The sequence below is a fragment of the Semicossyphus pulcher genome, unplaced genomic scaffold (assembly GCF_022749685.1).
Source record: "Semicossyphus pulcher isolate SPU_LCO1_2020_fin unplaced genomic scaffold, fSemPul1.0.p SCAF_19, whole genome shotgun sequence".
In the NCBI taxonomy this organism is placed as follows: domain Eukaryota; kingdom Metazoa; phylum Chordata; class Actinopteri; order Labriformes; family Labridae; genus Semicossyphus; species Semicossyphus pulcher.
In genome coordinates, this window is record NW_027211692.1 from 8629695 (window position 1) to 8647136 (window position 17442).

The window sequence follows — 17442 nt, forward strand, 5'->3', positions numbered from 1 at the left end:
ATTCAGAATGAATTACATCATTTACGTTTTTGTCTAAATTCTGTTTGAAATGACATTAAAAAAAACTATATAACCAACACTGACCCACATTCCCTCCACATACAAACATACAAACCCTCCAAGTGTCACTTCATACCTGCTTTACTACCAGAGGCCGTTATAGATACTCTCCTGTTTAATCCCTTTACATGTGACCATTCAGAGGAACAATGTGAAGATAAAACGATCCCTTAATGTGTGTCCATACTGACACTAATGCTTTTCACACACGACCCAGCCTTTTTATAACAGCAAGAATATGGTTTAAGATTGTGTTGCCATATTCTTAGAATATATCTCAATGTCCTTTGTTATTTAATGATACTCTTCAGCTATGGTGGCCTTGTTGTGGCCTTTAAATGAATATCATTTAGGAGCTATTTGAAATGTAAAACCTGTATGAAGGCTCTTATTTCTCTTCATATTTTTGTTCACAAATAAACAGGTTCCCCACCACACAATGCGAGGTAAAAGCACAAAACGATCAGCTGACAGACGAGAAAATTGCCCAGTTTGACTCTTGTGGGACAAAAGCAGCTGCTGACAAAGATGTAACTGAAGTCTGTGGTGTAACAAAAGCTTCTGAACGTGCTCCACCTTGCTAATCGTCTCCTGTGGTGCCAGTGAGGGTTCTCCATGGTTGAACTGGTGGGGGCAAACTGTACCGTACTGTAGAGAGAAACACAAATGTATCAAACAAAGTGATGAGCCTTTACACAGACAAGCAGAGATATCGAGTGTCTGCGAGCAGGTCAAGCTCACTCAACCTGCTCTGTTCTTTTCCTTATTGTTATAAGTCAAGGAAACGCAAATACGTTCTTAGCACACATTATGAAACTTGTGTTTTCTTTTTGTGCAATCAGCTGTTAAAATAGGAGTTGTTTTGCACCTCAGGCCTCTGGTAGAACCAGTTTACTCACTTTCAGATGTGTGCATTGTTGCTGCTACAGTGTCAGATGTGTTAATTTCCTTGTTGTACTCACTGGTACATCACCCAGAATCTGTCCATGTGTGGGAAGTGGTATCTCAATCTACAGATTATTTTCACAATTAATGGATTTATAGTTAAGAAAAAAAGCCAGAAGTGACATCATCAAATTGCTTCTTTTCTACAACAAACTACTGCTCTTGAACACATCATACACAAAGACAAAGAAAAGCAGCCAGTCCTGGAACCAGCATATGTTTGATATTGTTTCTAAGAATATGAGTGAAGCAATTATAACATTATTATTATTATAGAAAGTCGAATTATTACCCCTCACTTAGAAGTAAATCTGACCTGTATGTTGTTAAAGAAGACAGAATCCATTAACCCCCCCCTCCCCTCAGTCCCCGCTTTTACAGCTGTAATTACATGTGTTTTTTATGATGTGTGTTTATGTGTAGTTTTATAACTTGTGTCCCGCGTTGTGTTGTTTTTATTGCAGCAGCTGCAAATCATACCACCCCTAAAAGATAAATAACATGTCAAGCCTTGAACTAGTCACACTTGCCGAAAGATTTTACAATCGGTGACAAGTTTATGTGAATCAAACACAAATCATTTTACAAACATCAAAACCCTCATCGTGTACTCTCATAACCTCTGTTGCTCCATAAATAATACTTATTATATCCATCATTTAGCACTACTTTCACACTGCTTCAAATACAACACCAGAATATGAGTCATAATACCAAAAAGGTAGTTTAAGATATGAGACTTCATTGTGGTGCCTCTTGATGCCTCCTCTGCTGCACCCTCAGTGGCTGCAGGCGGACGGGTCTCGCTGGCCATTTGTAGCCTTGTCCGTGCGCTCCTGCACCAAGGGGCTCATTGTAATCATGACAGACTGGCAAATGCTGTAAACACTGGGTGTTGTTTACGTGGGTACCAAAGGGCAGCAGAAGTTGAGGGTGGCAGCAGGAGGGTAAGAGGACCGCGGCGGTCAGACTGCAGAGCGGGAGGCAGGCAGGGTGGTGATGCTGAGGCTCACTGAGTGTTTGTGTTGATCCGAGCTCAATCACTTCCTGGAGCTTCTTCAGGAGGAACATCCTGACGTGTTGGAGTTTTCTCGAGCTGAGGAAAGAGTCCAAGAAATCTGACAGCGTTGTTTTCCCCTCTGCAAACCTCTGAAACTGAAACTGATAGGGAAAATATCTCAAACACTAAATTCACACCAGATTAGCACCACACCTTTACTTTGCCTCTATAACAGCCTGCTGTTGAGAGAATTGACTTTCTAAAGTCTAAAACAATTATCATTATTAAAAAAGTACATATAACGGGCTAAGAAAACCAAAGTAACGTGAAAAGAAGTGAATGCTTACCTCACACTCCTCCTCTGCATGGTTTATCTTCTTCAGGAGATGCCTATGAGCATAATGCAAACTGTATCTTTCTGCTGCAAAACACAAACATTTTCATCAAAACACAAATAACCATAAAGTTAAGTAGCTGGATTAAATGCAGAATATATTTTAAAAACTCACCAAGTATTTCTTGTTTGGCCTGGATGATGCTTCGAAGGTTTTCCAGTTCCTTGTACTTCATTGCAAGCAGCAACTTAGCATCTCTGAACTGAGGTTTCTGAGAAAGAGTCACTTCAGCCAGTGTTTGATTTGAAACCAGGGTCTTCTCTGCAGCCCTCTTCACCCTCTGAAACTGGAAATTTCAATAAACAGCGAGTTCGGGCAGTTATGTTTGTAGAAGTTTTAGAAGTATTTCAAGTTTATGTCTGCGATTCCAAATCTTTTGTATTAAAATTCAGCAATATCTAGCGTGAAATCCGACTGTTTATCATGCATTTTTCTGTTAGAAACTCACCGTCTCGCTGCAGCTGATTACGTCATGTATCTTGTCTTCATCTTGCAGCAGCTCGCGCAGCTCTCTGGTCCTCAAAGCTCCAAACTGCACCAGCAGAGACATGATGCTCTCCGCGTCTTCAAAGTTTGGTGCCCGTTTGTTCCTTTACGCATCCTGCCGGGGCGCAGGGTGAACAGGTAATGCTGCGTTCAAAGACATTCGGAAACCTATAGGCATCTATGCGAAAATTACACTACTGTCTGATATGAACGATCTTAAAAAGTTAAATGTGCTTTGTGTGTTTCCAATATATGTCGACATTAGGAAGATCATAATGACGATTATAAACTGTAGCTACATTTATACATAAAATCCCATTATTTAATGTTGCTTTTGCAATTTATAATATCAACAGGATAAGTGGCATTAAAACAGTGTTACCGTCTGCCGTCATACGCTGTAGATATCTCTTTTGTGATATAATGTCTCCTTTAGATACTTAAGTTTGGTCTCATGTATTTGTAAGCGTCTGTTATGATGCTGTACCTTATATGGCTACAAATAATCAGAATTCCAAGATACCTTAAACGCCTCATTTAATGATATGATTGTTGTGGTGTCCTGTGCCAGCCAGCGAGGCTTTCTCACTCGACTTCGTAGGTAGAGGGAGCGGTTAGATGAACTAAGAGACCTCGCACCTGTCAGAGCCTGACTTCGCCACCATCAACAAATCACGGTTAAATGGTCACAAAACGTTTTATAATAGGTCCATGACTTGCCCTATGTTGTCCACTTAATTTAAATGCTTAAGTGTGTAAGAGTTTTATATAATTTTTTTTTTTTAAGAATAAGAGCTTTTTTTCGCCAATAGCTACGAGGTAAGAGAAGTTCATACTGAAGTGGACAAACAGGACACACCTTTTTATGTTTTATCGCCTTTTTTAATCATATTTTGCAATCAATATATAATAATAATTATTATTATTATTATTATTATTATATATGTATATATATATATATATATATATATATATATATATATATATATATATATATATAATAGCTTGCATGTAATGTGACCTATTGTCCTCAGATCAGTTTCAGATGTTAATACTCACCTGGACAAATAAGACACACCTCATTTTATTTGTTTTTATTGTTGCTAATATTTTATATTAATACTTTAATGGAAAAATTAATGTTTTTTGAACAGCTTCCACGTCATGTGACCTGTGTCCTCAGATCAATGTCACATGTTAACGCTCACAATCTCACGATGTCCTGCTCTGTTCAACCAGGGTGCAGCCTGCCTCCTCAGCCTGCTCTCAGATGACCACTGCACTCCCGGACCTGCCTCGGAATAACTCAGCTATATGTGTCCTCAGTTAATCCTTAAAGACGGGCGCTGCAGAGCTCCCTCCCTGCCTGCCAGTGAAAGTCCTGCAGTGAGACACAAAGGACTTTCCCTCCTGAGAGCCGCAGGGCAACATGCAGATGAACCTCAGCTGCCCTCAACACAGCCGGACACCTCCACTCCGTGAGTAAAGAAACATAATTTACCTCATATTTATGTGTGTTTTATAGGAGTCATATATAAAGGGAGATTTAGATTAGTATTAGGGGCTCCTTGCATACAATTTTGCTCTTCTTTATAATTATTAATAAACAGGTTTTATAGCTTTACCTGTTACAAATGTGTGCATCTGTTTAAAATATATGTGCACACTGTAACAGTCTTGTGTTTTTCATTACTATTGTGAGTTTAAATACCAATTAAGGCTTTTCATCTTGTTACATAAGGAGCTTTCTAGTTACAGGCACCAGTGAGTCTGTGAGACTGACTGCTGTCAGAGGCTGAATTCTTTAATTTTCAGTTGTTTTGAGGCTGCAGGTTGGGCAGTAAGAGATTAAAGTGTGATACAAACATTCATTTGAATATTCATGTTTAGGGTCCATCAAGATTTTACTCCTTATACTGCTTTTTAAAGAAAGATTAAAGGGCAGCATATTTTGCTATTTTGCATATTATTAATTGAAGGCAAATTGATTAATGTTATTTAGCATAAAAGGGCTTCTGAAATGAGACATCTGTTAGTGGACTTTACATTGCTAATGTATGTGAAGGTTAAGCACGGTCATTGCACAATAGTTCGATTGGTAAACAGTGTAATGAATTGGTTTCTAGGGTTAATCTAGGCACTTATCTATTGGTTCAAAGAAGGACACTAATAATACTGTACCTGTTGTGTTTCTCCCTTTCATAGATACATTCTCTTTACTCTGCACTGCCAAAGAATCCCAATAGAGCATCATTGTTTTTTTATTAATGCTGGTGTGTTTCAAAGGTAAACTTGCAGAGAAATTAATGTGTGTTTTGGGTACTTCTTTCATTCATTCAAACAAACCTTTAAACCTGAAAAATCATGAGGTCATCCTGATTTGCAAGGATTTCAAGATGCAGACACATAATACTAATTCAAAAGTTAAACTAATCAAAAGTGGAAAGACTCATTTAAATCTATTGCACAATAAGGAGTTTTTTAAGACCGTCATCATTCATCACAATGAATTTTCCAGGGTTGATCTTCAGAAGACGTTGCACAAGGCATGTTTCCCAAATTCAGAATAAATCTGTGGCACTTAAAGTGGTGATCTTGAAGATCTCCGTTTGATTCTCTTTGGCGGCACCTATGGCGATAAACGGTAATTTCGGGAGCACACTGCAGATATCCAGACAGTGTTGCATGTGTGACGTTACTTGGTTCTGGTTGTAACTCTTGATTTTCCTCGCTGATGGTCGCTTTCCTTTTTAGACTGTTTGCGTCAATTTTTTTGAAGTTGTATCTGTAGTCATGGATCTTTTCTTTGTTTGTTCAGCCGTCACTACGCGTCACTAACTGGGCGCCGCTTGTGATTTTTTCCGTGAAAGTCGCACCAGACACCCAGTCTGTAATACTGCAAATGCAAAGGCTTTCATCAGTGGGCCATAGGCTCAATCACCACTGTGTTACCTCATTCAACGACAGATAGTGACTTAACAGACATTTATTTAAATGAAAATCTTCAAGATTGTTACCTTAAAGTATAGGACAGATAGTAGAGAAGGTTTTGGTAAGTTTGGTAATGTTTTGATATTCAGTTCCACAAAGAGTCGTGATGTCCAGTGAGAGATTAACAGATGAAAAGATTTATCACGCCTCTGTGCCAGAGAGAACCAGCCAAATGTGATAAGTTGAGTCCAGTGGAAGCAGCAGCCTGTCTGTAGATCATATCACTGTAATCTAGGGCTACTAGAGAAAATGCCTCAACGATCTGAATCTGAACAAAAACCTGAGTTTAAGCTTCAGTTTGGTGATGAGTGTGTTGTTGATGATTTTTAAATGGAGCTGATTCAAACATCCAAGATGTTTATACTCTGTTTAGTGTCTTGTAATGTTTCTCCTTTGTAATGAAACTGATTGACTTTCTTGCTGATTAATTTAACATCTTAAATGAAGGTTGTTAAAAACGGTGTCTCTGCATGCTGTGTGATTTCATGTTTGATGTCTCAGTGCAGTGATGAATCCTCTGAAGCTTCCACTGAGCTACAACCTTCATCTGTGAGTGAACCCCAACACACCACCATGAGCGACACTGACTGCAGTTCCGAGCAGGACTCGGAGCACAACGGGCTGGACTCTGAGCACAACTGCGACCTGGCCGACCTGGTGGCCGCCATGAACGTGGCCGCCAACCGCATGACCCCGCCTAACGGCTACAGGTCGGTGACTCCGAGGTCCTTGAGTGCTCAGAGAGCACGGTTCGCAGACAGGAAGCTGTCTCTGCAGGAGAGGGGGAGCCGCATTGCCCGCCAGCCCACCATCGAGACCAAACGTGTGTCCATCACAGATGGTGATGTGAGGAGACTTCACCAAAAGAAATCACACTCAGCTTAACTTAATTAAGCATTTTAATAACCTAATTCTTCACTAATTAAATTGTCTGTTTATTTTCTGCAGGATTGTGTGCAGCTCAACCAGTACAAGCTGAACAAAGAGATTGGAAAGGTGATTTATCACAGCTGTTCATACTATATAAACAAGCTTAAACAGAAGAGATGACAAAGACTTATAAACTGTTTATTTGTATTCCCCAGGGTTCATACGGAGTGGTCAAATTAGCTTATAATGAAGACTCTGAGCAGTACTATGTAAGTTAAAGTTATGAATTATGCATTTATACTCAAAGTATTTATACGTCTGTTTGTCTGAACCAACATTCTTTCATCTTGTGTATGTAGGCGATGAAAGTTGTTTCAAAGAAGAGGCTGATGAGGCTGTGTGGATTTTTCCGTGAGTGAAAACTTCCGTCTCTAATAAAAGTCTGAGGAGAATCCTTCATTACTGTGCTGTTTTTGATGTTTTGTCCATGTGTGCGTTATTTTTAGGCCGCTCTTCTCCTCAAGGATCCAACTCGCAGCCGGATCCTTACCCCAAAGCCGTGTTGCCTCTGGATAGAGTGTACAAGGAGATCGCCATCCTGAAGAAACTGGACCATCACAATGTCGTTAAACTCGTGGAGGTCAGTCACAGGAGTCAGTCCCTAAAACCTTGCTAACTTAAGGCTGCTTTACTTAAACTATGTCAGGAAGAAAGCTGATCATTCTGCACTCTGAAAGGCGACATGTAAAAACTTAAAGTTCTCTGTAGTTTGGGATGTTTCTATGAGCATGAGATGTAAGTAATGTGAGGAGGGACCTGTTTAGACATTTGAGTGGGTGTTATGTTGTTTCACATTTTAAGACATGTATATTTTACAATGTTGGATGTCCAGACTAAACATGGGTGAAGTTTCAAATCTGTAGCTAAAAGTATGTTAGAGTAATCCCCGCGCTTTTCAGCTCAGTCTGCAGGCTGCTGTGAACGCCACGTTTCACACAGTTTTTTCTACATGCTGCACTTTGTGACGTCACAAAGTGCAGCCTGAGTCGGTCCAGGGAGAGGCTGTACGAGGGCCTGCACAGAGCAACAGTATGAGAAAAATGATGAGCTTTTTAAACTGTAAATTATGCTAAGCTACTCCACAGGTGTCACAGAGTGAAATATGAAGCTTGAAATCAGGATGATACCCCCCTTTAGTGAAAAAAGTGATGGTTTGGACATTTTCATGTACAAAAAAAAAGCAAATTAAAACAACCACAGAAATGTTTATCAGTGTTTCTACTTGCTCAGGTTGAAGGTGGTGAAGCTATACTGTGAAGTAACTGTGTCAGAACTATATATTCTATAATTATCCCAGCTCTTACAAGCCAAAATACATGAAGTCACCTCTTTGGGCGTATTTTAATAGATAAAATTAATAACTGGACTTGATCAATTTGAGCAGAATATGAGACTGACTTAACGTGTCTTGCAGGTTCTTGATGATCCCGATGAAGACGGACTCCATATGGGTAAGAACTTTATCATGACACTTATTATGCCAATTTAGCTTACGTGTTATTTAATTCTGATTATTTCTCCCCAAGCCTTCGAGTTGATGACAAAAGGGTATGTTTTTGTGCAATTATGTGTTCTGAAACGTTCCCATACTGTGATTGTTTGAGTATTTAAAGGTATAATAAATAGGATTTTTTCTTGCATTTCGTCGACAACACATTCAAACTGGGCCGATCCTCCTGGGCTCTTCGTCACCAGAAGCCCACTCTCACTCTCTCGTGCGAGAACACGCCCACCCCGCCGAGCTAACAGACAGCACTTTGCGCTAGCATGCAAACCGCCGGTTAGCTTGTCCTACCCTGTATGAGGCACCTACCTGTCCAACAGAAAGAAGGCCAGCTCTGCATCGCTCTTTCGCCATGTTCGCCGTTCTGAATGGGGTCCAGTTGCTAATTTGAACCACTCCCACTGTCACCTATACGCTGTGATTGGCTCAGGGAACCACAACAGCGCCCCTCCTGAAAACATCCCGTGCAAAACAAAACAACAGAATAGATGCAGAGGGAAGGGTCTCACAAGGGTCTGCACACACACTCACCAACACACATGTATAGAGGCCCATAAGTGATGATTTATATTATATTATATTTGTAAAAGTCTATATTTTATTTTTCTAGGAAAATCCTACTTAATATACCTTTAAACTGCCCTCTAAGGAAATACATTCATATTCACCTGTCTTACTTCTCATGTGGGTCAGGCCGGTGATGGAGGTGCCGACAGACGACCCTTTCACAGAGGAGCAGGCCTGCTTTTACTTCAGAGACGTCGTCCTGGGAATAGAGTACTGTAAGTTGACAGAAAGGATTTGATTATATGTGATTTATTTGATTTAAAATGTGACACTGATTTGAAACAATACAGACTCTTTCTGGATCTGCACCACAGATCCTCACAGCTGTTTTAAAGCGACTTTTAAAGCCAAGACAGTTGATCAGCTGATAATCCACATATTGACTTCTCTTGTCCAGTGCACTACCACAAGATCATCCACAGGGACATCAAACCCTCCAACCTGCTGCTCGGGGACGACGGCCACGTTAAGATCGCAGACTTCGGCGTGAGCAACGAGTTCGAGGGGGCCGACGCCCTCCTGTCGAGCACAGCGGGGACGCCGGCCTTCATGGCCCCCGAGATGATGATCGACCACGAGCAGTGCTTCAGCGGGAAGGTGAGGACAAAACTACTTAACTGAAAGCACACAAACACTGAAGTACAAACAGCACTTAATGGGGAGAAATTATCAAGAAATTATGTCCAGCCGCCTGCCGAGAGCGTCTCTGTAATGACACAGCCTTGATAATTACTGTGTTTGTTCACCAGGCATTAGACGTGTGGGCGATGGGAGTCACGCTGTACTGTTTTGTGTTTGGGAAGGTAAGCAAGTTCACAACGACCTGCATGTAGCATAAAAAGGAAGCAACATTATAATCATTTAATTTTCTTGTTCTGTTCCAGTGCCCTTTTTATGATGAGTACATCGTCTCTCTGCACAACAAGATCAAGAACAAACCTGTGGAGTTTCCAGACACGTAAGAAAACGCAGCTGAATAGCTCCTAATAAAGAAGGCTGACTTTGATGCTTGTCTTTTTTTGTCATGTGCGCGGGGTTAAAATGTGCCCACACAATCTGGGATCTGCTGTCAAAACAAGTGTATCTGATTCTTTCTCTCACAGACCAACAATAAGCAACGACCTGCGCGAGCTCATCGAAAGGATGCTGGATAAAAACCCCGTGACGAGAATCACCATACCTGAAATTAAGGTGACTGGAAAAGACAACATCTATATGTGCTCACTGCTAATTTGTGTTACCTTTTCATAGCAATGTGTGTGTTGTTGCAGCTGCATGCGTGGGTGACAGAGGACGGATCCAACCCTCTTCCTCTGGAGGAGGAGCACTGCACGGCCGTGGAGGTGACTGAGGAGGAGGTGCAGAACAGCATCAAACTCATCACCAGCCTTTCCACTGTGGTGAGTTGAGGACGCCCCCTCTTTATATCGCTATTTAACACTTTACGTCACAGAGAAGGCGCTGAAAAGTTGTAAAATTGCTATATTTGTATGGCAAGATAGGTGAATGGAGCTGTCTTGGTATTAAAGTGAATCATTTTAGTTTACCAAGAAGTGAAATTCATGTTTTTTTATTTCCTCGATGACTTGCATTGTGAAAACATGACTGACACTCTCTCTAATGTCCTCTGCAGATCCTGGTAAAGTCCATGCTGAGGAAGCGCTCTTTCGGTAATCCCTTTGAGTGTCAGGGCAGACGGGCGGAGCGGTCCATGTCTGCTCCTGGAGGTCTTCTTACGTAAGTAGCCTACGCTGCAAATCCTGCTGCCTGCTCTGACAAAGCGCCAGCTCTGCGATTAGGCCTCTGACAAAACAAAGCAGCCAGCAGATGCTTGGATAAAAATAGATCAGTTACATAGTTTACAGGCAAGGTGTGTCTCTTATGGAACATATACCTTTGAACACTAGCTAGCTCTTAAACTGTATTTATTTAGTTTTGTCCCTTAAATAAGCTCAGGCAGATCAAAGCATCTAAATGGATGCCCCAGCAGCAGCAGTAATGGCTGCACTGCTTTTGTTTTCCATTAACAAGCCGGTGCTGTCTGTGGGGGGGTGGGGGGGCTGCTGGCACTGATAATTACACCTCCATGTGCAGAGATGTGGAGCTGCAGCCTCCTCCACACATGCCCAGGCTGCTCCGCCAGCACTGCAGACTCCCACACAGAGAGAGCTGTGGAAAGCAGGCGGCCTGACACATGTAATATGTAAAAGGAGAAGTCTTATATCACAGCAGGTGATTGATAAAATTAGAAAGTGTATTTGGACACATTAATTATACACAGTGGTATAAAGGGGATGCTACGATTACAGATCCATATTAACCAATTTAAAAGGCTAGATTGGCTCTACAGCTGGCTTAACGAAGAAGATCAAAATGTGTTTATTTGATCTTCTTGGAGGGATGATGTAGTGTGGCATCATGTTTGACTGAAACTACAATATAATCATATACATATTTAAACTTTTGATTATTATGATGAAACAATTTAATCTATACAGAAACTATTTCAGTACTTTTTTTATTTTTTAATTCATAAAAAAGTATTTGTGGTTGTCATGTAGCCTAAAATACGACCATTATTTGTGCTCCTACACTCTGTTTTTATTTGTTAAACAATGAGGATAAAATGTGTAATCAGTGAGCTTTTCAGGTGCTCGTAGGTGGCAACTGTAAAGCCCACTGTTTTAATGCTAAGCTAAGTTAACTTGGAGCTTCATGATGATTGTTCAGACACGACAGCGTTATCAGATCAGTCTTTTCAGCCTACAGTTAATTTAACTCAACATTAAACAATCCTGAAATAAATTATACAAACACAGACAAAATATTAAAGATGACTATGAAACTACAAAATAACTGTATACATATTTAAAGCTTAGCCTTAGCTTATTATGATAAAACTATTTCATCTAGCATAAAGAAATTATCTACTTTTCAATTCCAGCAGGTGTAATGTTGTCAAAATGTACTATGCTTGGAGCACAGTCAGATATATGATTGTCTTCTCAACAGCTAATCAGTCGACTTGTTTCCTCCATTATCCTGAATTGACCGACAAAATGTTATTAAAAACGTGATTTAAATAAACTGGCATTATGAAGTAAAATGTAAAACAGAATATTTAAATAGACCCTTTCATGGGTTGTTACTCAGCAGCTAGTTAGCTTAGCGTAGCATAACGACTAGAAACAGCAGGAATCAACTATCCTGGCTGTGTCCAAATGCAACAAAGTGCAAAGTCAGCTCATTTTAACTTCATTACATAACATCTAATTTAATTACTTTAATTAAAATATCTACATATATAAATTTGTGTTTTTTTGTTTGTCACATGGCCTAAAATACGACTATTACATTTTGTTCCTACAGTCTGTTTACAACAAAGAAGAGAACATGTGTAAGCAGTGAGCTTTACAGGTGCTCGTAGGTGCCAACTGTAAAACCCACTGATTAGTACATGTTTACAGTCTTAGTGCTAAGCTAAGCTAATCTGGAGCTTCATACTAGCTGTACAGACTAAACAGCATTATCAATGTATTATGTAATTCTTTGTAAATAAAAAAAAAAACCTGTAATATTCAGAAATGTGTGGCTATGCCTTTAAAATGTGTTTACCTTTCACCATGTTTAAAGACTAATAGAGTGTTACATTACATCTCCTTCTTGCAGGGGCACTTGGGGCTTATTGGGGTCTTCGCCTCAGCTTCATCCTTCCTTGAGGTAACTTTATATAAGAGCATTCATAGGTTGAGCTCATGCGCTTCATACACAGCAAAGCTCATCAGTTGTTTGTGCAGCCTTAAGAGGATTTAAGAGAGACAAGACAACACAAAGCACTCAACAACGAGCTGTACCTAAAATAACAGCTGCTGTCGAGTGCCTTGTGGCAGCTCCTCTCTCTCCCTTACGTGTCCTCTGGAGGTTGATTTGGATAAAGAGTGATGAGCTGTGCTGTGGAGGACGTGTACTCCGTGACATTTTTAGTGTAGTGCCACCCTTCCTCCTCCCCCTCCTCCTCCTCCTCCTCCTCCACCTCATCTGCAATTCACTTATTACCTTCAACAACCTGATCAAGCGTTTGTCGCCAGCAGGAAAGTCAGCAACGAGGGGAGCAGAGACGGAGAGTTGGAGGACTTGTATGAAGACGAATCGTTTACAGAGTGTGCGGAATAAAGTGACCCGTGCACAAAGACTGAAAAGGAAGAGAGCATGCAGGATATTTTTGTACCCTTTGTTATCTTTCTCTCCTAACTTTGCTTTTCCTTCATGCTTTTTTTGCTTAAACGTGTATTTCATACTTTAGTGAACAAGACTTTAACACATCTGCAATATATTGAATATAATCAAATGGATAGTGAATTAAATCCACAAAATGAACTCAGGTGAAATTAGATTTTATTCTGTCCACTCTTCTTGTTTACTATTATATTAATTTTTAAATGACAGATGACGGTTGATGATTGATGATGCACTGTGTACATAGTGTGACGCTCAGGATATGATTTATTTACTTTGGATTGTTAAAAATGTCAATATGCTCTAAAAATATTTTTACATTTTCCTACAGCTGTTGAAAAGAATAAAAGTGAATATTTTAAACAATGGCTTCCAGTGATTGCAGGACCTATTACAAGTAGCCGTATTGTTGTGCTGCATCACAAACACTAGATGGCAACGTTGGGGTAACAAAATCTTTCCTAGAAGGCCTGAAATATTTGGCCATGATAACATTTAGAAATTTCTCAAAAAAAACAAACCAATCCACTTCATATTTTTTCTGCTCTTCATCAACACTGATACTTTTACATTTAAACACACTCCCAACTAATAAAACTGCAGCCTGACCTTTTTAATGTTTAAAGCCTCGTCATATGAAGTGTACTTAATCCCCCAGAACAGTAGAGGGCAGCATTGTGTTGCAAGTAAAGAGCTGAACAACGAGGTCCTGGAGCAAAACCACTGATGATCTGAGACGGACAAATATAACGTGAAAAAGAGACGCGTGTGAGTAGTGACAAGAAGCTTTTGAATTACTTCTTTTTAATTAGCTGCTACAGCTGAATGATGTGTGGCTGCAAAAACCTACAAAAAGTGTAAAAGGCATTAAAATCACCCTGCAACAAACATTCCAACAATGTCAGGTATGTAAAGAACATCACAAAACCTTTAATTTGTGATTATGATGATACAACTCTCAAATCAGGAAGATTTACAGCAAGCAGCCAGTTAGCTTAGCTCAACATGAAAGCTGGAAGCAGAGGTATAGAGCTAGCATCTTTCTTTTCAAAGGATAATCATCCAGTCAGCTCCTCCAAAGCAAAATATTCTACACCTTATATCTCATTTGAACAATAAACAATTTTGGGCACATAATCCTGCTTAAAAATGATAAATGTTTATTGTGTAAATCAGTGAGCTTAAGATTTTGTCACGTTTGAACAAATCCTGTGAAACTGTTTCCCCCTGATTTCAGACTCTATGCTAAGCTAAGCTAGCAGTCTCATTTCTGTACAGACAGATGAACATTATTAATTCCCTCTCGCTAAAAACCAAGTTAGCGTATTTTTCCCAAAATGTCCAACTCACTGATGGGCTCAGATGATCCCACAATTCATTGCAAATATTCTGCCCTACATGCTACAACACTATAGCCTTTAATTGTTTCCTGTGTGGTAATTTAAGGAGATGTAGAGAGATGTAGACGCTATAGTTTCAAACTGAATCACATATTCTATTACAGATAAGCATATACCCTTGAGTGGCCTGTTACACAATACACAAAATACTATAAAATTGATTAAACCTCAACTCTCCTGTTACATTTTCGGCGCTAGCTGCTCCGCTAACGCGCTAATATCATAAAAACAGCTCTTAAGCCTCTGCAGGCTAAAATGGTTCATGAGGCCATTTGTATTCCTGCAGTCAGCCCATTTTTCTGCCGTTGCAGTTATGTGAGGACCAAAGAGGAGTGTTTCAGAGCAAGATTTCTGTGGAACTGTTGCCATGCAACAGCACAATACTGCGCTCATACAGAGCAGTAACTTCACTGTATGACTGCTCTTTTTCCTGAGCTCGCTGCCTGAGCAGTAATGCAACATTAATTTTGTTCTATTCTCCTGTGTTTTATATATGATTGAGTACATAATAAGGTTTATTTTTGGGGCTGTAACTGTGGTGTTTTTGTTTCGAGGATGGGCAGGGGAAACTTTGCTTCAGCGTCTGCTTCCACACCCTGACTCCCTTCAGTTTCCACATCCAGAGCCAAATACAGATACTTAGCTCAACGCTGACCCTTAGCTCAGTGTTCACCCTGTACGCTTGTCACCACGCCACGTTTCACCCCCTCAGCCTCATCCAGCTCCACGTTTCACACCATCTACCCCCCTCCCATAACTCTCTCTCTCTGGCCCGCTGTCAACTGAACTGTACATCCCCTCAAGGCTGCAAAGTGGAGGGAAGGGTTTTTTTTCTTTCTCTGTCTTCCCTTCACTGTTGGGAATCCCCTGTGCCCACATACATAATGAGTCACCGGCTCAGACATCAGGCAGACCCATAAACACTGGAAGGTATAATTTGTCAACCAGTTGGCACCTGAGGAGCTAATTGTAAAACAAAGCATGACTGGCCAGACGCTGTTAAAAAAGAAAGGTAAAACAATACACTGACACCTCACATTGAGCAACAGACAGGGCTCTTTCAGGAGTTAATACATGGAAATACTCAAATACATGCTTCATTATTATAGGCAGAAGGAAAGACTGCATGGATTTAATCAGATAGACCTTAAATAAGTAGCTTTACTGAAGTACAGTACTTTATTATTTCCTTGTTACTTTGTAGTTTGATGTAAACACATTCTTTTAATTACATGATTTGAAAGACTTTAACTTAGCACATAGTATTTTTACAGTGTAGTATAACTTGTTTAACTTAAGTAAATGATCTAGATATTTCTTTCACCACTGACTCCACAATACCTAAAGTCTTAATGTCACATTTTAGTCATTAACAGTTAATTATCGCGTTGTGAGCCTGCCTGTGGTGAGAGTTAAGACCTCTAAAATAGATGTAATGTACACTGTGCAGATTCACACCACAGCCTGCTTGACGACTGATGTCATTTCATTCTCACTTCAAAAAGAAAATCCATGACAAGCGTGAGTATGAACAAAAACTTGACAGGAACACGTCAACTTTCTGTTACATGGCATACCATAACTTAAGACGTTTAACTGTTTTACTTCGCATGGCCTTGGATGTCTAGTGAGGCTTTGGATGCTTTAGGATTGGTTTCAAGACGTCACTTACCGACCACCAGTGACTCATGTTAAAGAAGGAACCACCCAGGAACATTTTGTATATTAAGAACTCCATCTCTAACATAATTGCTATTCTCAATAAAATATAAATTATTCTTTATCAGAAGTGGCTCTCTGTGGGCGTCGGTTTAGCTCAGTGGCTAAATCGGTTCCCATATACAGAGGCTACAGTCCTCAATGCGGTGGCCCCAGGCTCAACTCCCTCCCTTGGCCCTCTGCCGTGTTATCCCCACTCTCTCTTTCCCCCATTTCCGCCCTATCTGCTGTCCTCTGTCTAAAATAAAGGCATGAATAGCCAAAAAAATTATCTTTAAAGAAAAGTGTCCCTCTGTAAAAATCTGTATATCAAATTTAACGGACTCTACGGAACAAGTGAAAAAAGGAAAGTTACGTGTAACTGGCTAACGTTTCTGTAAGGCCAGTGAGTAACAATCAATTTTATAAGCTTCTGTTTGAACAAATAATTCATCCATGTTTTTCATTATATCCAAATGAAACACAGAGCTGTTGCAAATTTCACAATGATAACAAAAAACATTGTACTTCACGGTCATTTCTTTCTATTGAAAATGCCTTTTCAGCCGTTAGCTTAAAAATAATGTTAGCTAATGTATTGTTTACTTGCTAACTTGCCTTTAGATGTCTGTACTAAAAATAGCTAACATAGCTAACGTATCTTACCTCTAATCTTGTACTGTAATGTTTAAATATTTTCACTCTTTTCAGGGACAGCTTCAGCAACAGAACACACTAAGTTAGCATTTTGTAGCCCTATTACATCCTGAGTTAGCTAAACACAATTCACCGACTAATGCTTGCAAAAATACTTCTCGTGTTTCCCCAAAGTTTTAGCTACTAGCCACCAAGTGCAACCGCAAAATATAGGATAATGTAAGTGTTATCTAATTGTTATCTAATTTTGTACTTGTTATCTAATTTTGTACTTTTTTATATATATATATATATCGATAGATATATATATTTTGATCTTTATTTTTTACCCTCTGTGTGCTGATTCTTCCTATTGTATTGTACTGTATAAGCTGCTGGAGACTGAATTTCCCAGAGGGAGTCATCCCAAAGGGATCAATAAAGTTGAGTCTAAGTCTAAGTCTAAGTCTAAGTGCACAACTCAAACAAAATATGTAACATAGATAGTCGTCTTTCAAAGTTGAAGTTCTGTTTTTGCTCATGCAGCATATTCATGCAACTACAAAGACTATGGATAATGAAAATCGGGCTGTA

The 17442-nt window shown here is 39.8% G+C and overlaps 1 protein-coding gene and 1 long non-coding RNA gene across 2 annotated transcripts; one reads left to right on the plus strand and one right to left on the minus strand.

Annotated features, from left to right (window-relative positions):
• Positions 1-2044: 2044 nt before the first annotated feature.
• Positions 2045-2626, minus strand: LOC138596716 (uncharacterized). The gene is made up of 3 exons (XR_011308583.1): positions 2515-2626; positions 2353-2426; positions 2045-2166 (listed from the first exon to the last, which is right to left on the minus strand). It is a non-coding gene; the product is annotated as an uncharacterized lncRNA (long non-coding RNA).
• Positions 2627-2872: 246 nt separating this feature from the next.
• On the plus strand, positions 2873-13434 carry camkk1b (calcium/calmodulin-dependent protein kinase kinase 1, alpha b). The gene is made up of 17 exons (XM_069668999.1): positions 2873-3016; positions 6379-6723; positions 6826-6873; positions 6963-7016; positions 7107-7158; positions 7254-7387; positions 8222-8258; positions 8334-8355; positions 9005-9093; positions 9276-9475; positions 9628-9681; positions 9763-9836; positions 9982-10069; positions 10150-10278; positions 10512-10615; positions 12548-12598; positions 12970-13434. The coding sequence occupies exons 1-17, from the start codon at positions 2873-2875 to the stop codon at positions 13049-13051; spliced, it is 1707 nt and encodes a 568-aa protein (XP_069525100.1). The 3' UTR covers positions 13052-13434.
• Positions 13435-17442: the final 4008 nt, after the last annotated feature.

Excerpts from the sequence above, each read along its gene's own strand:
- camkk1b (XM_069668999.1), top strand. The coding sequence starts at position 2,873 with ATGTATCTTGTCTTCATCTTGCAGCAGCTCGCGCAGCTCTCTGGTCCT. Across the intron at positions 8,259-8,333 it reads TGAAGACGGACTCCATATGG|CCTTCGAGTTGATGACAAAA; the intron begins GTAAGAACTTTA and ends TTTCTCCCCAAG. Across the intron at positions 10,279-10,511 it reads TCACCAGCCTTTCCACTGTG|ATCCTGGTAAAGTCCATGCT; the intron begins GTGAGTTGAGGA and ends TGTCCTCTGCAG.